The 18,752-nt window shown below is 33.9% G+C and overlaps 1 protein-coding gene and 1 long non-coding RNA gene across 3 annotated transcripts in view; both read left to right on the forward strand.

Annotated features, from left to right (window-relative positions):
- Positions 1-18,752, forward strand: part of LOC139517135 (uncharacterized) — a 560,758-nt gene that overhangs the window by 498,394 nt on the left and 43,612 nt on the right. The window lies entirely within an intron of this gene.
- The window catches only part of LOC139517067 (P-selectin-like), a 33,811-nt gene continuing 33,373 nt past the window's right edge, over positions 18,315-18,752 (forward strand). The window contains exon 1 of the mRNA XM_071307692.1: positions 18,315-18,650. Within this exon, the coding sequence (XP_071163793.1) occupies positions 18,503-18,650 (148 nt within the window). The 5' untranslated portion in view covers positions 18,315-18,502. The remainder of the gene's footprint in view (positions 18,651-18,752) is intronic.

The following is an 18,752-nucleotide window of genomic DNA, read 5'->3' on the forward strand; positions in this document are numbered from 1 at the left end:
TCTGAAATTGGGTTTCAGGGTTTATCTAAGTCAGCTATACCGTGTTATGCGTTTTCAGATTGATCACTCGACAACTTCCTGTTTACCGAACACTTGTATGGTTTTTTTCAAACATCGTTGTCAATAAAATGGAATTTGATGTGACTGTCATACAAGTGAGAGGTTAAGCTAGCTATAAAACCAGGTTCAATCCACCATTTTCTTCATAAGAAAATACCTATACCAAGTCATGAATATGACAGTTGTAGTCCATTCGTTTGATGTGTTTGAGCTTTTGAATTTGCCATTATGGACTTTCGTTTTTGAATTTTCCGCGTAGTTTTGTGATTTAACTATTTTCACGAAACCGAGTTTGGACACATTGACATCAACGAGGTTTCTTATTTTCTTTATCTTGATATATAGTTGCAAAACAAAGAAAGCATAAACGAAAGTATAGCAAAAATCAATACAGAAAAATAATTTTAGTCTATGATATCGCTGTAACAAATAAAAAAAATATATAAATAACATTTTAACAATACCAGTTGAAAAAATGCTTGCATTTATTGAAAGTCTGCTTTACTTACTTAATCTTCTGATTAGTTCCAATGACATCCAACACTGAAATGTATATGAATGAATATATCCCAGTAATAACACTCTTTCAACTAATTTAAGACCTTTCAGGTACAATTATTTCATAGTTTTATTCTTTCCACAAAAAGTAACCTTACATAAATACCGAACGGAGAGTCAATATCAAATATCCTGAATCAAAAGCTCAAACACATCGAACGAATGGAAAACTACTGTCATATTCCATTCCCGACTTGGTACAGGCATTCCCTTATGTAGAAAATGGTGAACGAAACCTTGTTTTAATGCTAGATTAAAGCTGTCACTGGTATGACAGTTGAATTAAATTACATCATATTAGCAACAATGTGTGAACAAATCAGACATAATTGGTAAAAATTCCAAACATGAGAGTACAGTAGATAACATTGTGTTTTAATCTTAATCGCTATTAAAACAAACAACAATTGTATCAAATATCCCCGTGAAATGCCAGAAAATATCAAACCCTGTTCAAATAGTTATCAAAGGTACCAGGATTATAATTTAGTACGCCAGACGCGCGTTTCGTCTACATAAGACTCATCAGTGACGCTCATATCAAAATAGTTATAAACCAAACAAATACAAAGTTGAAGAGATCATCCTTAGATAATACTGTTCGGTCATCAGTGAACGGAAGAACCTTTCTCTCTCACATTTGCATATGATTTTAATTGAAAATAAAAAATCCGCAGCGTTAATCCAAAATGTGGGCCAAACTGGACATAATTTTCGGACGTACACATGAATATCTTTATCGCTTTGATAGACCAACGAGAAAATAAGTACATTTATTTACTTTAAAGGTCGTGTGCTTCACAAAGAGTCAATTAGTAAATAATCATGACACTACCACAGGTTAGCATATTACCTTCTTTAAAAATTCTCTATAACGTATTGGCTTTATTAACTACATCAAAACTAGTTCACATTTCACTTCACATCAGCTTCTTTTAAGTGTTCTACGACAAATGTTTCTGAGCTGGTAACTAGTTCCATTACTTCTATCTAAAAAAAAAGTTTGAAAGGAGGGTGAAAAACTCTTAGAATGTCTTGGTTATATATCGTGTTTTTGATGATTTGTTCAATTCGGTTGATACTGATGAAATTACATTTTCACCCATTCTTATTAAACAAAAGTTCTCCTATTTAATGAAATGGTCCTTTGAAAGAAATGGTGGAAAATGTATATGCTGCAATTGATGTAAGGCTTTCTTCTGTAATGAAAAATGGAAATATGCTAGATATACTTTCTAGAACTGTGATGAGATGATTAAAGTAATAATTTATTATTTCTTGACAACATGTATGTACGTTTTGGCAATACAGTTTATCGACAGGTTGCAGGTATTCCTTTAACCAACTTATATGCGTCTTTAACAGCATACTTGTTCCTGTATTGTAATGAATCACAATGTATTCAAAACTCAGTAATAATTCGACTAAATTACAATCAAATCTTAGATTTTAAAACACAGACAGTTAATTTGATGATATTTGCTTTAAATATTTAAGAGATTTTCTACTTTACTGCAAGAATTTACTTTATATAAATATAATAGAGACAGCAATAATTGCCCTTTTCTAGATTTGGATTTTTCAGTTTCCAACGGGAAACTTTATTAAATAATTTACTACTAAAAGAGACGAGTTTTCTATCTTTATTGATAAATTATCGAAATTGAATACCTCCAATTATATGAGCTAGAGAAAACCAAGCTTTAAAAAGATTGGTCAGAAAAACACCCTTTGCGAACAGTTCGGTCCTAAAAAGAGAGTGGTTGTCATACGGAAGACTTTCAACAAGAACTCGAGTCAATGCTACTGGTTATCATGCGAGTAGACCAGTTAAAAGACTCCTACTTACGAACAGACAACAAGTGGCCCATATGCAATTGTGCAGAGCTCGCCGACGTTAGCATTTAGCATTTTGGGAAAAATATCCATTGGTCCGATGAAGGTCTGTTTATTGAACACATGGTTGATGGCCGAGTACGTGTATGGCTTCAACAAAATAACACATATGGCAGGAGGAAAATTATTAAGACTGTCACATTTGGAGATGGGTCGTTTAGGGTATGAGAATGTGTTCAACATGATTGTAAGTTATACCTTAAAACATTGAGAGAAAACCTGAATGGCCAAAGACATCAGAGAGACATTCTTTAGGCAAGTGTAGTGTCTCATTTTGATACTCATCCTCTGGGGAAAAGGTCAGTGTTCATGGATGATAATGCTAGGCCACATCGCTCCCGTGCTGTTATTGATTTTCTGCGTGCAATACTAGTATCAACTCTTCCTTTGGCTACTTGCAGCCCGGATTTGAACATTTTCGAGCATATATGGGACGTTAAGTGCACAAACGGACACCACTAGTTAAACTTCTGGAGGATTTAAACTATACCCTTCATCAGAAATGGGTGAGGTAACCTCAGCAACAAATGTGTTGATTCGTGGCAGTTATGAGAAAATGTTTAAAAGCAGTTATCCGTGTGAATGAAGGCTACACAAGTATTGATTCTTTGAACTTTAAAGATCAACCATGATGTGAACAACCGTCTTAAGATTTATTTTGAAATGTCTGACATTCTAATGTTCAGTTACAGTAAAAGTTGTGAAATGCCTTTTTTTCTACAAAAAAGACTTATTTTATTATGTCAATTGTAGTACAATGGTTGTCGTTGGTCCATGTCTTTTTTCTTTTCTGTAAATTGCTTTTTTATAGATAAACCCCGTTATTTTTCATAATTGAATTATTTTACCTTTATCAAGTCGGTGCCTTTAAAGTCCGACTTTACGGTGGATAACTGTATCGGTGGCATTTGTATAACATCTCCTTTTTTAGATATAGCATACTGCATTAATAACCCTTTATAAAAATAAGGGAAAAATACAATGTATACTTCCTTTTTCTTATGATACATCTGCATCACCAGGGAATATTTTGTTGGACTAACAATGTGTAAATATTGATTGTGATTGCAAATGATGTATGATACAAGTCATATATTAAAGAGTGTACCTCACAAAAGTAAATAAGTTCAATAGGACTGATAACATGAAGATAAACATTTATTTTCTATTGAATAGAATTATTGAAACTCGTACAACCTTTGACATTTAACAGTGGTTTTCTGTTTCTCGTGGTATATATTTGAGAGGTGTGGATCACATCTGTTTCAAAGTTATCGAACAGGAGGGAATAGAGTGGCCCAAAAGGACGCCACTTGTATATCATATGATTTGCTTACATTCAGGTATTATATAATATAGTTGCACTATTTGTGAAAATAAAGTCAGAAACTTCCAGCTACTTTAATTAACCCTTCAAAATTTAGAGAAAAAAAAAATACCCCTTAAAAATTGCAGTAATATGTTTACACTTTAAAAACATCTTACATGCATTATCAACATTTATCACTGATAAAGAAAATTTATACTGTGACCAGGAACATATATAATGTTAGATATACTGTTCAAAGCATTTCAGTGTCAAAATTTAATTTTGAGTTTCTGTATAAAATATTTTCTGCTTTTTATTTCTTTTACATATATCTTTTGGTTTTTAATTCTAGTGTATTTATTCATTTACCATGCAAAAATGTATTTTGTCACCTGCTGGATTTTTTTGTATTTGATAGCCAAAACCCGGAATTACCCTTATCCGCGTCCGGAATCGGATCGGATATTGTTATTACGGCATCTATTGTTATGTGTTTACAAGGTTGTTTTTGTCAGTCAGAAACGATTCATTATTTGTCGGCGATTTTTTATATAAAGTTAGCGGTTGAACAAAATGAACATCGCTGTCATGAATAGTATTGATGAAAATAAGTTTTGAGATCGTTTATTTGGAGACATTGGTGAAAAGGTTTGCAAAGTTATTTTTTATTTTCTTTCAAGTGAAAGCTACGTCTGTCGGGCGTAGCTAGTAATCAAGTCGAAATTCCGATTGAAAAAGTGGACGGTCGTGTATACGTACCTCGGACCACCGCTAATTTAAACCCCTGCCTCCAAATTGAAAAGATACGAAAATTTCGTCTTCTAATTTGAAATCGCCGCCAACAGCATGAACAGTTGAACTTATGTAATAGACTACTACGTATTGACGTCAAACAATATTCCTACGACTTTTGCCATTTGGGAAATCTAAACTACTTGTCTTAGGGACGACATCAAAAGTTCAATAAAGGATAAAAAACTTAATTCATATAGTTTTTTCACTGACCCCCCTACCCCCCTCTTAACTAAATTTGGGAAAAATTGATTGACCAATAAGGATAAATGTTAAATCGATGTCAGTTTATACAAAAACTTGCAGCAATTTGACACCCCCCCCCCCCCCCCCCCCCCACCCCCAACCCCAAACTATTTGAATTAAGTTTTATTATTCTTCATTGATTTTTTTATGTCGTCCCTTAAGAGATTTTCAGCGATTAAATATTTCATACAATTGTTATTTGACATCTTAGCCAAAAACACAGGCGATAATAAACTACACAAGGATTCCTAATGACCACTACTTCCTATGTGCAACTTCAAAACTTTGGGGTGATTCGACGATCATTTAAGGTTTTTCTTGTCATATTTTTTTTGTAATCCAGAATTTAAAGTATTAGAAAGTGTTCAATTAGTTATATATAACATAGTAGCCAGCTAGATAATAACAATGGCAAGTATTTCAGCTTTTATTGGGTAGAACACAAATCTAGGGTGCTCGCATAATGCAGCTTAACTGCATAAAAACTTGTTTTAAACGGAAATAGATAATTTTCACTTTAATGTAAAAGAAAACAGAAAGAGGACGCATAGAGTGTAGTGCCCTAGCTTGTTCGTTTTTTTCTTTCTGTAAAGGTAGGGAACCTGATGAGTATAAACCTTGGCTACCTTAACGCAAACTGAAATAGCAGATAAAATTACAACAAGATAGTAATTGTTGCATCGTTAATCAACTTAAAATAGATACCAGGCTTAACATTTTGTGCACTTGACGCGTTTTGCGTCTATCGCTCGAAAAAAAAGTCCAAAAGGCCAACTAAAGTACAAAGTTGAGAGCATTTAGGACATACAATTTCAGAAATGTTTTTGCAAAAAACTAATAAGGTAATCTATTCCTTGAGTGTAAAATTGTAATTATTATTCAGAGTTAAAATGACCATATCACTGATACTTCATGTCTGTACAGAATGCTGATTACAGGGCTCGTGATACCCTTAAATGGATGAAAAATTGATGTGCTAATACTATAGTTGTATGACAACATGGTTTTATTTCAGAACAAAATTGATATTCATATCGTTTAATAAGAATAACTACTTCCAGTGCCATATTGTCAAAATCTTAGGTACTTTATTCATATGATTTGTACCACGTGAACTTTTCCCTTTTGATTAAATTTCTTTCCTTAGTTGTAGTATGAAAATATAAGTTATTTCAAATTTGCAGGTAATCCAATCTTTTTCGTCTTTTCTTTTAATTGTTTTGTTAATAATTATGACCGTTAGGTTTCTCGGTTTGATTGTTTAATATTTTAATGTCGGTGTCTTTTAAAGCCGACCATACGGTATTAGGTTTTCTTATTGTTGAATGCCGTACGGTTGCCATTGATTTTTAACATCCACTTCATTTATACTTTGGTGGATAGTTGTCTCATTGGCAATCTTACCATGGCATGACGTATAAAAACGACAAATTAAAGAATTTAACTTTATCTATGGTATTAAATTTGAAGACCAATTTCCCGATAATCCCGTTCTAAATCCGCTTCTTATCCGATTTGTCTCTTTCGCCAGGTAAAATTCGACCGAGTCTGTCACGACTGCATCCCGATTCTACCGAATGTAATCCGACAGAGATCAGATAGTGACAAGACAATGAACCGACGCTGACGGAATGTATCCGTTCGAAAACTGTCGGCATACTCGGGATGATCAGGTACTGTCGGAACGTAATCCTATCGACGCTTCCTGAACAATATATGATGGTTGTCGTAATTAATTTTTTTTTTTTACAAATTTTAATTAAAGTTTGAATTTCCATCCACGATTCATAGGATCTTGATCAGACTTTTAATAAATTTTAATCGGGAATGGTCCTGTCAAGGACGGCAGTAACAATCGTGAATGTGTGACCTCAGCTTTACTGTCGGGGTGCTTTGCCGAACTATTCAGACCCTTCCCGACCAGTAGAAATCTGTTACGAACTAAAACGACTGCGTTCAGACAATAATAGGAAATTCCAGATAATTGAGGATACTAATCCTACTTTTCCCCTTTTCGTGTCGTATCGCTGTCTGATCTCAAACGGGAGCAATAATCGGCAATGTGTGAACCCCGCATTAGGTCATAAAAACTTAATTCAGTACTTGGGAGTACAAAGTTTGTGCCAGGTGCAAAGACACGTAAAACATTTCCTGCTATGCATGCATCATCCATCACACAAAGTCATTTCAAATAGTAATTCTCAATGTCAGGACTATCACCACATCGGCATTAATGTTAGATGTAAGTATTCGTGAATATGTTGGATCATACAAATGTCACATGTTAGTTGGGAATCTAGAGACACTGTTTTAAAATAATCAATCAATTATTTATGGCGACTCTGGATTTTTACCACCAAACTTTTCTTATTGTACACGTTTTTCTCTTTCCATCGAAATAGGATTTAGGTATGTGTTCTTCCGGAACATTAAAGTTTAAAAAAATGAATTCTAGTTGCAGTACTATAAGTATTATAACCCCAAATAGAAACTACAACTATGCAAAAAAAATAAAAAAATACCAGATATCCTTTATCATATAAAAAAGAAAATGTGATTGCCAATGAGACAACTCTCGACAAGAGACCAAAATGACACAGAAATTAACAACTATAGGTCACCGGACGGCCTTCAACAATAAGCAAATCCCATACCGCATAGTTAGCTATAAAAGGCCCCGAAATGACAATGTAAAACAATTCAAACGAGAAAATTAACGGCTTTTGAAAACGAAAGAAAAACAAATATGTTACACATAAAACAAACGACAACCATTGAATTACAGGATCCTGATTTGGGACAGGCACATACAAACATAATGTGAAGAGGTTAAACATGTTAGCGGGGTCCCAACCCTCCCCTAACCTAGGACAGTGGTACAACAGTACCTATAATAAATCAGTTTAAAATCAGTACATTTGTAAAAAGTAAACTGAACATCATCAATCTATTCTCATTATTTATAGTATAACTAATCGCCGTATTTGAATATCAAAAATAAGGCAACGCGTGACCGAACGACGCATGGATTAAACGAGTGTGAAGCACGAGTTTAATCCATAGCGGCGTTCGGTCACAAGTTGTCTTATTTTTGATATTCAAATACGGCGATTAGTTATTCTTTTTATTACATTGGCAAAATTTGGCTTTTTTTATAAAATTAATGTAGAAAATGTAAGGAACTATATCTTTTTCCTACGCATTGACAATTTGTTTTGATCCGACGTTATCGACGTCTTGACAACGCCTATTGTTGTATGACGTCAGAGAGTGAAATAACCACGTTTATTTCACATGTGAAATTATCGGTTTTTATCTAACTGGGAAATCAATGTAATTCATTGCAACCAATGTAATAAACTGGAATAATTTTGAACGTAATACAAATACAAATTCAAAACCAAACCATGCTTGTGTAACTCTGAAATTTCACAGTATATGTAATATTTACAACGGAACTGCATACATGTATCTATCTCTCCCTAGATCAAGCAGTGTCGATCTATGTCGGTAATAGTCACTCACTGGGATTTGCCTTAGTGTGACCAGGGAATCTCAAATGTCGTCTAATGGGAATGTGAGAAAAAAAAGTACCATACTGACGGGCAAAGTTAGCTACTGGTCCGTTAAAAGTAATTTGCAAAACAAGTTCTACATATTTTGTTGATTTTATTAGTTTAGTAATATTTGTATTCCAAATAAAAGTAATTTTCTATCAAAAAGGGTCAGAGTTACAAAAATAAAAACAGTTATTGAAGTTTGAGTTGTTTGCTATTTCTGAATAAAACGAAAGGCGGTAATTTCATTCTTCAAATCTTCATAACTGTCATTTTAAAAGTTTTAATTACATTAACAAAGAAGAGTGGAGATTAAGACGTACATTTGGCAATTGTGAGTTTTATCACTCATTTGGCGTCCGTCTTCTGTTTATCTTCACAAAATTCTGCTCTGAAACTTATGGGCGAAATTTATCCAGAAACTTAGGCACAGCTGTCGTTTGGGATTCTTATATTAAACAGAGTACTTGATGACGCCTTTTACCAATCATCCTTACCGACATGGCTAAAAATAGAAGATTTACGCCCAAGAAATCTTGAAAACTGTAATTAAGTTCAAAAACAATAGTTAAATTCAAAATTATGAAAAAGACACGATTTGAAACATGGACTGAATTGTTAGTTGGATCCTTATTGGTAATATTGCTCTTAAATGAAGATTTATACTTCTTGCTGTTTTTGTCAACGATATTCTATCCCAATAATTTAATTTTGGATGTAACGCGTCTTTTGGTTGGCTGGCGTTATTTTGTTATCAGCCCATAGACATAATTTAGTAATGTGACCGTGACGTCATCAACGTTTTTTCATGGTTTTCTACGGTTAAAATTGAATTTAGAATTAAATTATAAGAAATGACCGAATATTTTTTTTCTGTCTATTCGAAATAACATAAAAAATGTGGTACACACTGTTAAATAACCCGCTACGCTATGTTATTTCTTCAAAGACAGAAAAAATATTACAGTCATTCCTTAATTAATAAATTACCGCGGGTGAATTTTGTTTTACACATTTCAGAATTCGGATCCTCAATGCTCTGCAGCTTTGTTCTCGATTATGAAGTTTTAATTTTTGGAAACGTCACTGATGAGTGTTTTGTACACGAAAAAAGTATCTTTTATTAAATTAGCACAAATTAAAAAGATTCCGTTTACTTTCCCGGCCTCAGTGCAAATGAAAACAAAAACATTCGGCTCCGACAATTAAAAATAGGAATTCAATCTAAATCTAAATCTTTTTTATGGCACCGAAACTATATTATTGGAGTGTGTAAAAAGATGGGGGATGGGGGGTCAATCTAGTTTCTAGACAGTTATATGCTATAAAATACAAAATCAAGAATATTTAAGAATATTTTGATTACAGTTAACATCAATGCCCATGCTACGTCAATTTTTAAAGACCCAAATGTTGCTAAACACCTATCCGACCTCCATGATAAATATGTTGTTGTCCCCGCAGACAAAGCCCCAAATAACATCGTTTTTGTCTGTAAAAGTCATTACATTAATTGCTTGATAAACGAATTAGGTATAGACAATTCACTTGGAAACTCAACATATACCCTCACGACACTTACCAAAGAGGAAATCCTGGATAATCATAGGTCTGTTCTTTGTTCCTTTGGTATTTCAACCAAAGATGAAGAACTAGATCTTCCATCACTGTATTGGATACCTAAACTACATAAGTGTCCTTACAAACAGCGGTATATTGCTGGGTCTTCCAAGTGCTCCACAAAACCTCTTTCTAAATTATTAACATCCATTTTATCAGCAATCAAAGACGGACTTCAAAGTTATTGTGAAACTGCCTATTCTAGAGGTGGCGTTAATCAGATGTGGATACTTAAAAATTCCAAAGATCTTTTAGAGTACATACAATCTAACTCTCTTTCATCTTGTAACAGTATTAAAACATTTGACTTCTCTACTCTTTACACAAGTATTCCACATTCCAAACTTAAAGACAAATTAAAAGAGTTGGTATTACTTTGCTTCATAAAAAAGAATGGCCAACGTAGATACAAGTATCTTGTCTTAGGGAGGGATAAATCCTACTTTGTAAAGAATCACTCTGATTCAAACAAAAAATTCTCTGAAACCGATATTATCAAGATGCTTGATTTCTTGATTGACAACATATTTGTTACGTTCGGAGGACGTGTTTTTCAACAGACTGTCGGCATACCAATGGGAACAAACTGTGCCCCTCTACTTGCTGACTTGTTTCTTTATTATTATGAGGCTGACTTCATGCAGGAACTTCTTAGGAAGAAAGATAAGAAGTTAGCAATATCCTTTAACTCTACTTTCCGCTATATAGATGACGTTCTTTCACTAAACAATTCAAAATTTGGTGACTATGTGGAACGCATCTATCCCATCGAATTGGAGATAAAGGATACTACAGATACAGTTAAGTCAGCTTCATATCTTGACTTACATCTAGAAATTGACAATGAGGGTCGGTTGAAGACAAAACTTTACGACAAAAGAGATGATTTCAGCTTTCCAATTGTGAACTTTCCATTTCTAAGTAGCAACATTCCAGCAGCACCTGCATACGGGGTATATATCTCTCAATTGATACGATATTCCCGTGCTTGCATTTCCTATCATGATTTTCTTGATAGAGGGTTACTGCTCACAAGGAAGCTATTAAATCAAGAGTTCCAAATGGTGAAGTTGAAATCATCCCTTCGTAAATTTTACGGACGCCATCACGAGTTGGTTGACCGTTATGGAATAACCATTTCACAAATGATATCGGATATGTTCCTCACGTCGTAACTACAATCCCCTTCCCTTTCATGAATTTGACCTACCGAATTAGACTATTTACCGGATTTGTAATCACATAAGCAACACGACGGGTGCCGCATGTGGAGCAGGATCTGCTTACCCTTCCGGAGCACCTGAGATCACCCCTAGTTTTTGGTGGGGTTCGTGTTGTTTATTCTTTAGTTTTCTATGTTGTGTCATGTGTACTATTGTTTTTCTGTTTGTCTTTTTCATTTTTAGCCATGGCGTTGTCAGTTTGTTTTAGATTTATGAGTTTGACTGTCCCTTTGGTATCTTTCGTCCCTCTTTTAACATATATTTTTATAAGGTCTTATTATAAATGATCGCCGAATTTGTTGGACCAACAATCACGCCAATCTGACCCTGTGTTAAATATAAAAATAAGTTTTGGCAATGAGACAACTCTCAACTAGAGACCAACTGACATAGAAGTTAACAACTACGATAGGTCACCATACGGCCTTCAACAATGAGCAAAACCCATATCCCAAAGTCAGTTATAAACGGACCAAATACCAATATAAATAAAGAGATGTAGTATAAGAAAACTAACCACACAAATAATTATAGGGAATCGTATAGCCTTCAATAATAAAAACCACACAGTGTGATATTATAACACAAAAGAAGGCAGAGTGTTTGAAAAACGTAGAATACTGACAAACACCAAGGGATTAAAGTCAAGTTATTAAACATTGTTGGGTTTAAACTTTTATGATATCGTTAAGATTGTGTTTTATTAAAGAATTGAGTGAGAGGCTAAATTAATAAAATTGTTAGGATAGTAAAGGGGCATTACGTTTTCCGTTCGTTTGTTCGCTCTTCCGTTAGTCCGTTCGTTCGTCCGTCCGACCGTTCCGCTTCACGTCAGTAAAGTTTTGGTCAAGGTAGTTCTGGAGATGTTTTTGTCCAATCAACTTGAAACTTAGTACTACGTACACATGTTTCCTATGATATGTTCCTTCTAGTTTAAAGTCATATGAAACGAGTGACTGGTGAAAAATATTTTTTATCCAATTCTTGAACCAATGCATGTATAATATATCATAAACTTAGTCTTCTGTGCACGAGTTTATCATTTTTTAAGGAAATATATTGTATAATCGTCATTTTTTCTTCTCTCTGTCTGTTAAAATTTAACAAATATGGGTGTTCATTAAATGCCGTGTTCTGAAGGCGATGTTTACCGATTGTCACCTCACAGTCAACAATCAACAAAAAAGCATGGGTATTGAGCACATGTTTAACATGCACAATCAGATAATTGTTTATTTTATTTTACGAGGAGGGTCACGCTAAGGTTACTATGCATACGGAAAATATGTCGGCGAATTGCTTCTTGGAAGCAAACAATTAAAAACAGTAAACTTCTTCTAAATGTGGACAAATTAGAGATTTTTCTTCAGAAAAATGTATATGTACATAAGTTATACAATGAAAACTATCCATTTAGTATTTTTGAATTTGAGGTATCATATTACTTTAAATGCGAAGTAGATTTTTTATCCTAATTTCAGGGTCCACTGAACATAGTAAATGATAGTGCCAATGGGGCATCCGAGTACTATGGACACATTCTTGTTCATTAATAAACTTCCTGAATGTCTCGAAAATCCCCTGATTCAGTCTTTGGTAATTCACGAGCAGTCCATTAATTATATAATGATGATAATATTGTCATTTTCTCACATCAGAGTAAAATTGATCGAATAATACAATAAGGTTCTTGTTTTTGATAAGTCAGGCAGACATAGCAAGCATGAATTCATTTCTCGTATCAAACATAATTATGCTCAAAGAATTCCCTAAGGTTTTTGTCCCGGCTAATAAGGATGCTTATGATATCATTATAACTTGTCTTAAATTTTACATTAAGGTTCTTCCAAAGGAAATCACGAATTCACCAACATTCCAACTGACTCCATTTTCAGAAAATGACATCTGTAACAAACACAAACGGCGGCATATAGCAGTTTATATCTCTGTGTCATTTGATCTCTTCTGGAGAGTTGTCTCATTGGCAATCGTATCGCATCTTCTTTTTTATATGGACCTATAGCTACGTCTTTACAAACAGAACCAAAATAACCCTATTTTCATTTAAATACTTTCATAGATACCAAGATTTGGTCTGCAAGTTTGGCTGTACGTGTTAAAAATCTTGTTTCAAACGGAAATATATAATCATCACTTTAATTCAAAAGGAAACAGAAAGAGGACCCATAGAGTGTAGTACCCTAGCTAGTTCTCTTTTTTTTTGCTGTAAAGGTAGGGAATCTGATGAGTATAAACCTTGGCTACCTACACTTAAACTGAAAACAAGATTGTAATTGTTTTCCATATCGAGGGTAACACCATCTCAATATTCAGCACGTATGTGTTGACAATAACTATCATAAATATGGTCACAATTGTTTTTTTTTATTATTATGCAGTTAAGCTGCATTATGCGAGCACACTAACTTTGTGTTCTACCCAATATATGCTGACATACGTGCCATTGTTATTATCTAGCTGGCTACTATGTTATATTTAACGAATTGAACACTTTTTTAAATACTTTTAATTCTGGATTACAAAAAATATGACCAGAAAAACCTTAAATGATCGTCGAATCACACAAAAGTTTTGAAGTTGCACATAGGAAGTAGTGCTTATTAGGAATCCTTATGTAGTTTATTTTCGCCTGTGCTATTGGCTAAGATGTCAAAGAACAATTGTATGAAATATTTAATCGCCGAAAATCTCTAAAGACAAGTAGTTTAGATTTCCCAAATGGCAACAGTCGTAGGAATATAATTTGTCGTCAATACGTGGTACAACTACGTCAGTAGTCTATTAATAAGTTCAACTGTTAATGCTGTTGGCGGCAATTTTAAATTAGAAGACGAAATTTTCGTATCTTTTCAGTTTGGAGGCAGGGGTTCAAATAAGCGGTGGTCCGAGGTCCGCGACCTTCCACTTTTGCAATCGGACTTTCGACTTGGTTACTAGCTACGCCCGACGGACCTTCCACTTGAAAGAAAATACAAAATAACTTTGCAAACCTATTCACCTAAGTCTCCAGATAAACGATCTCAAAACTTATTTTCGTCATTATTAATCATGACAGCGATGATCATTTTGTTCAACCGCTAGCTTTATACAGAAAATCGCCGAAAAATAATGTGTAAATTCGAGTAAAATCGTATCTGACTGGCAAAAACAACATTGAAAACACAATGACAATAGATGCCGTGAAGACAATTACAATATCGGATTCGATTCCGAAAGCAGATAAGGGTTATTCCGGGTTTTGGCGATTAGCTAAAAAAAAAAAAAAATACAGGCAGGTGACAAAATACATCTATGCATGGTAGATGAATATAAACACTAGAATTGAAAACCTAAAGATATATGTAAAAGAAAGAAAAAGCAGAACATATTTTATACAGAAACTCAAAATTACTTTTTGACAAATTTTAATATCAAAATTCAATATAATCTAACAATATATATCTTCCTGGTCACTGTATAAATTTTCTTTGTCAGTGATAAATAGAGAATAATACACGGCAAAATCCGTATCATATGTCGTATCATCCCGAGACACCAATATCAGCCCAAGGGCCTTTAGGGTGATACGGCATGTGATACGGATTTTGCCATGTTTTATACGCTTTATCATATATTTCAACAGGAGAGTATTATATTATATGAACTGTTTTCTGATCCATAGCACTGGGTTACCTTGAGTTCTGCTCAATTACTTATCCGAATCACCTGGGTTACCTTACAATTTGCGTGCTGTTGTTTTAAAAATATTTTTTTATTATTGTATTTTTTGTGATAAAGGGTATGCGATCAAGGGTGCGCATCAAAGTTTCTCGATATAGATTAAACAACAGGCTATTTATCAAATATGCAAAACTATTGTATTTACTATTAAACATATGATAAATGTTGATAATGCATGTAAGATGCTTTTAAAGTTTAAACATATTACTGCAATTTTGAAGGGGTATTTTTTCTCCTTTTTGAAGGGTCACTTAAAGTAGCTGGAAGTTTCTTACTTTATTTTCACAAATAATGCAACTATATTATATAATACCTGAATGTAAGCAAATCATATGATATGTAGGTGGCGTCCTTTGTGCCACTCTACCCCTCCTATTTGATAACTTTGAAACGGATGAGATCACCACCTCTCAACAATATACATTCATGTATGGGAAACTATAATAAATCAAATGAAATATAGGGTGAGTCCCTGTGGTCACTGTACAACCTCCTGTTTTAGAACTTGGAAATGGTCAAGATCCTCACCCCTGAACCATATATACTCATGTAAAATTGTATGGGACAATATAACAAATCAAGTGAAATATATGGGGAGTCGCTGTGGTCACCCCAACCCTCCTGTTTAAAAACTTGGAAACGGTCGAGATCCCCACTCTAAACAATATATATATTCATGTATGGGTCAATATAACTAATTAGGTAAAATATAGGGGGAGTCCCTGGGATCACTCTACCACTCCTGTTTGGGAACTTGGAAACCGATGAGATCCCCATCCCCTAAACCAAATATATCCATGTATGGGACAATATAAGAAATCATTTACATTTACTATGGGCAAGTCAGTCAGACCTCACCTTTGATCCCTGTAGTAGTGAACATTTTTCTGATTTGTATCTCATAACTTTGTACTATAGAATACAAATTTAGTTTTCTTTCAAGCATAGCCAGATATCAGTAGTACATTTGCTAATTAATATTCAAAATATGTAAATGAGAATTGTACCACGTGATGATAGTTTGAACTGGATTGGCTTGATATCATTAAAATCTTTAAAACACGGATATTATAATTGCCTGTCACAGAGTCCTTGTTTATAATCACTCTAATATTTCCGAAAAGTTGTCAGACGATCAAAATCAAAAGAATGAACGCGAATTTAGTGAATTTTTCGTGTTTTTGTGAGATTATTCTTTTGAATTAGTGGCATTTTAACTTTACGTGGGAACACAGCTCAACGTCTACACATACAAGGTTTGAACTTGCTTATTCTTTGAATATCTAGTTTCAAGATTCATCCCGGCAACTTGTTTTTCTAAATACCTTGTTAGCCAATTTTCAACACGAGTTTTGCAAATTTGATGTTACAACCATTTTAGTCTGTATTTTATACTGCAATGTTAAAAGACTCTCGCTTCGATTTTTAAAATAGCTCAGGAACCTTGATTTTTGCAACGAGAGTCATTGTGTTTCGTTTAAAGTGTGTATATTGTTGTGTATATTTATTTTCTGCCTCGGCATCCTGTCTATCACTTAAATTAAAGTTGAAACAGACATTTGTTTGCAAAATTCCCTATCATTTTAATATAATAGACCACTTTCGAGTTCATCCGTCACCGGAAAAAACTCGTCAATTATACGCACCTTTATGACGTCATTTACCAGATAGAGGGGGTCGCCTGTATCCCTGCACTATTTACGTTCATCAAGCGTCTTGGTGATCGTCATTGTGCAGGATAAACTAGAAATAATGGTTGTTCTGTAGGTACTTAATGACAATTCCCTAATGACACCAATGCTGATTGTCAATTTTGATAATTCAATTTGTCGTATAATTCGTAAAATATAGAATTATAGTTTTCCAACCACTCGCTCAACATTGGAATGGATGTGACGACGCCCCTAAACGCACAAATGACGTTCACTAAAACCAGAGTTTTTGACGGAAATTCATCGAACTCGAAAGTTGTCTATTTCCGTGACCCGTATCCGATTTCTTTAGTATAATATTCAAATAAGCAAAGTGACGTTGATTTCTGGATATGGAGAAACCAGTCCATTCATACTATTACATGTTCGTACTTGAAGTCAACTTGAACTACTAACAGTCAACTAAAACCAACGTTAACTACCAACTAGAACAACTGCAATCATTGCGAACTACTGCAGACTTTCCATAAAAAATATACATTGATATATGCATTGCCTTTGAAACTTGATAAGATATAAATTATTTGCCTAAATAATTAATTCATATAGATAAACATAAATGTACAATATCTGAATGTTTAATGTTCACATTGCCACATTTTTCATAATTACGTTTGCCTTGGTTGTTGGTTAACTGCCTTCAGAGCTTACAGCGCTTTGATTAAATATTAAGAAAATTCTATCCAAGGAAGGAAGTTAACTTATCTATATTTTCAACATTTTTCGGAATATTTGGTCCTCAATGCTCTTCATCTTTTGCAGAAGAGATGCGCGTACGGTGGATACCATATGTATCAAGGTATTGGAGTTTATTTACAACCACTGGGTCGATGTCACTACTGGTTGAGGTTTCCTCTCCAATTGTACCACCATTCCAGCCTAGTAATCAGCTCTTATATATGTTGACAATGAGTTATCATTGAGATGGTCGTGATTGTAAATTGATTGTTTACAAATCTAAATGTTTCGAAAAGTAATGATTTTTTTTATTACAGGAATAAACCTCTTTAGCTGTATGTGAAAAAAACTGTCTTAATGTTTGATCCTCAACTTTGTACAATTCTTGACCTATTAGTTTATCTTTATCGGATCGTCACTCTTAAATATTTTGCAGTCAAAACGCACGTTTGGCATGCACAATTAGAATGAAATTCAAAACAGTGTAGCTGTGGCCATTGATTGACACATTAAATTCATCCATTGACTGGGACAATTTACGTGAACGTTTGTCTGTAACGACCACTGTTTACGACGTACCTACGATAGACATTTAAACTGTGGGGTCACCAAAGGTTTCTTAACGCCTTTAATTATAAAATAATTCGAAAAATTAATCAGGAATAACCTTTGTGTTTTGATTTATATGATTGATGTAAATCAAAATATCGTGTTATTTCTGATTAATTTTTCGAATTACTGTATTTAGGTGTTGAGAACCTTTGGTGACCCCATAGTTAAAGTGTCTTTAAAAAGTACATAGTGAGCATTGGTCGTTACATACAAACGTTCACCTAAATTGTCCCAGTCAATGGATGAATTTAATGTGTCAATCAATGGCCACAGCTACACTGTTTTGAATTTCATTCTATATACATGGTATCTACGATGATTTAATATGTATTAGTTAACAAAACTAAACAAAAACAAAATCTGTTATTAGTATTCGATTTATTTCTGAATTTCTTAATATTGACACCATATTAAACATTTACTATAGACTGCAGAAATTCCACAATTGACCATAGTTACAGTGGGAGGAAAAACGTAACCAGGACAGGAAATAAATGCATGTTTTGGAGAAATGCTTCTGCCCACACTACGCAAGAAGAAAATTACTGTAGGACACCTACAGGAGATTCTTACAATGTTGATGGTCCTTGGTGTTATATTGATAAGTCTGGAAGCCGGGAAACGTGTAATGTACCCGTGTGTGGTGGTGAGTTATGTAAATTGAAACAAGGTACACGATGAATTGAAAAGACATTAAATAACAACATTGCATGTTTATGTATCAAATTGAATTTTATTAGTTTCTTTC

The sequence above is a fragment of the Mytilus edulis genome, chromosome 1 (genome assembly GCF_963676685.1).
Source record: "Mytilus edulis chromosome 1, xbMytEdul2.2, whole genome shotgun sequence".
Lineage (NCBI taxonomy): Eukaryota > Metazoa > Mollusca > Bivalvia > Mytilida > Mytilidae > Mytilus > Mytilus edulis.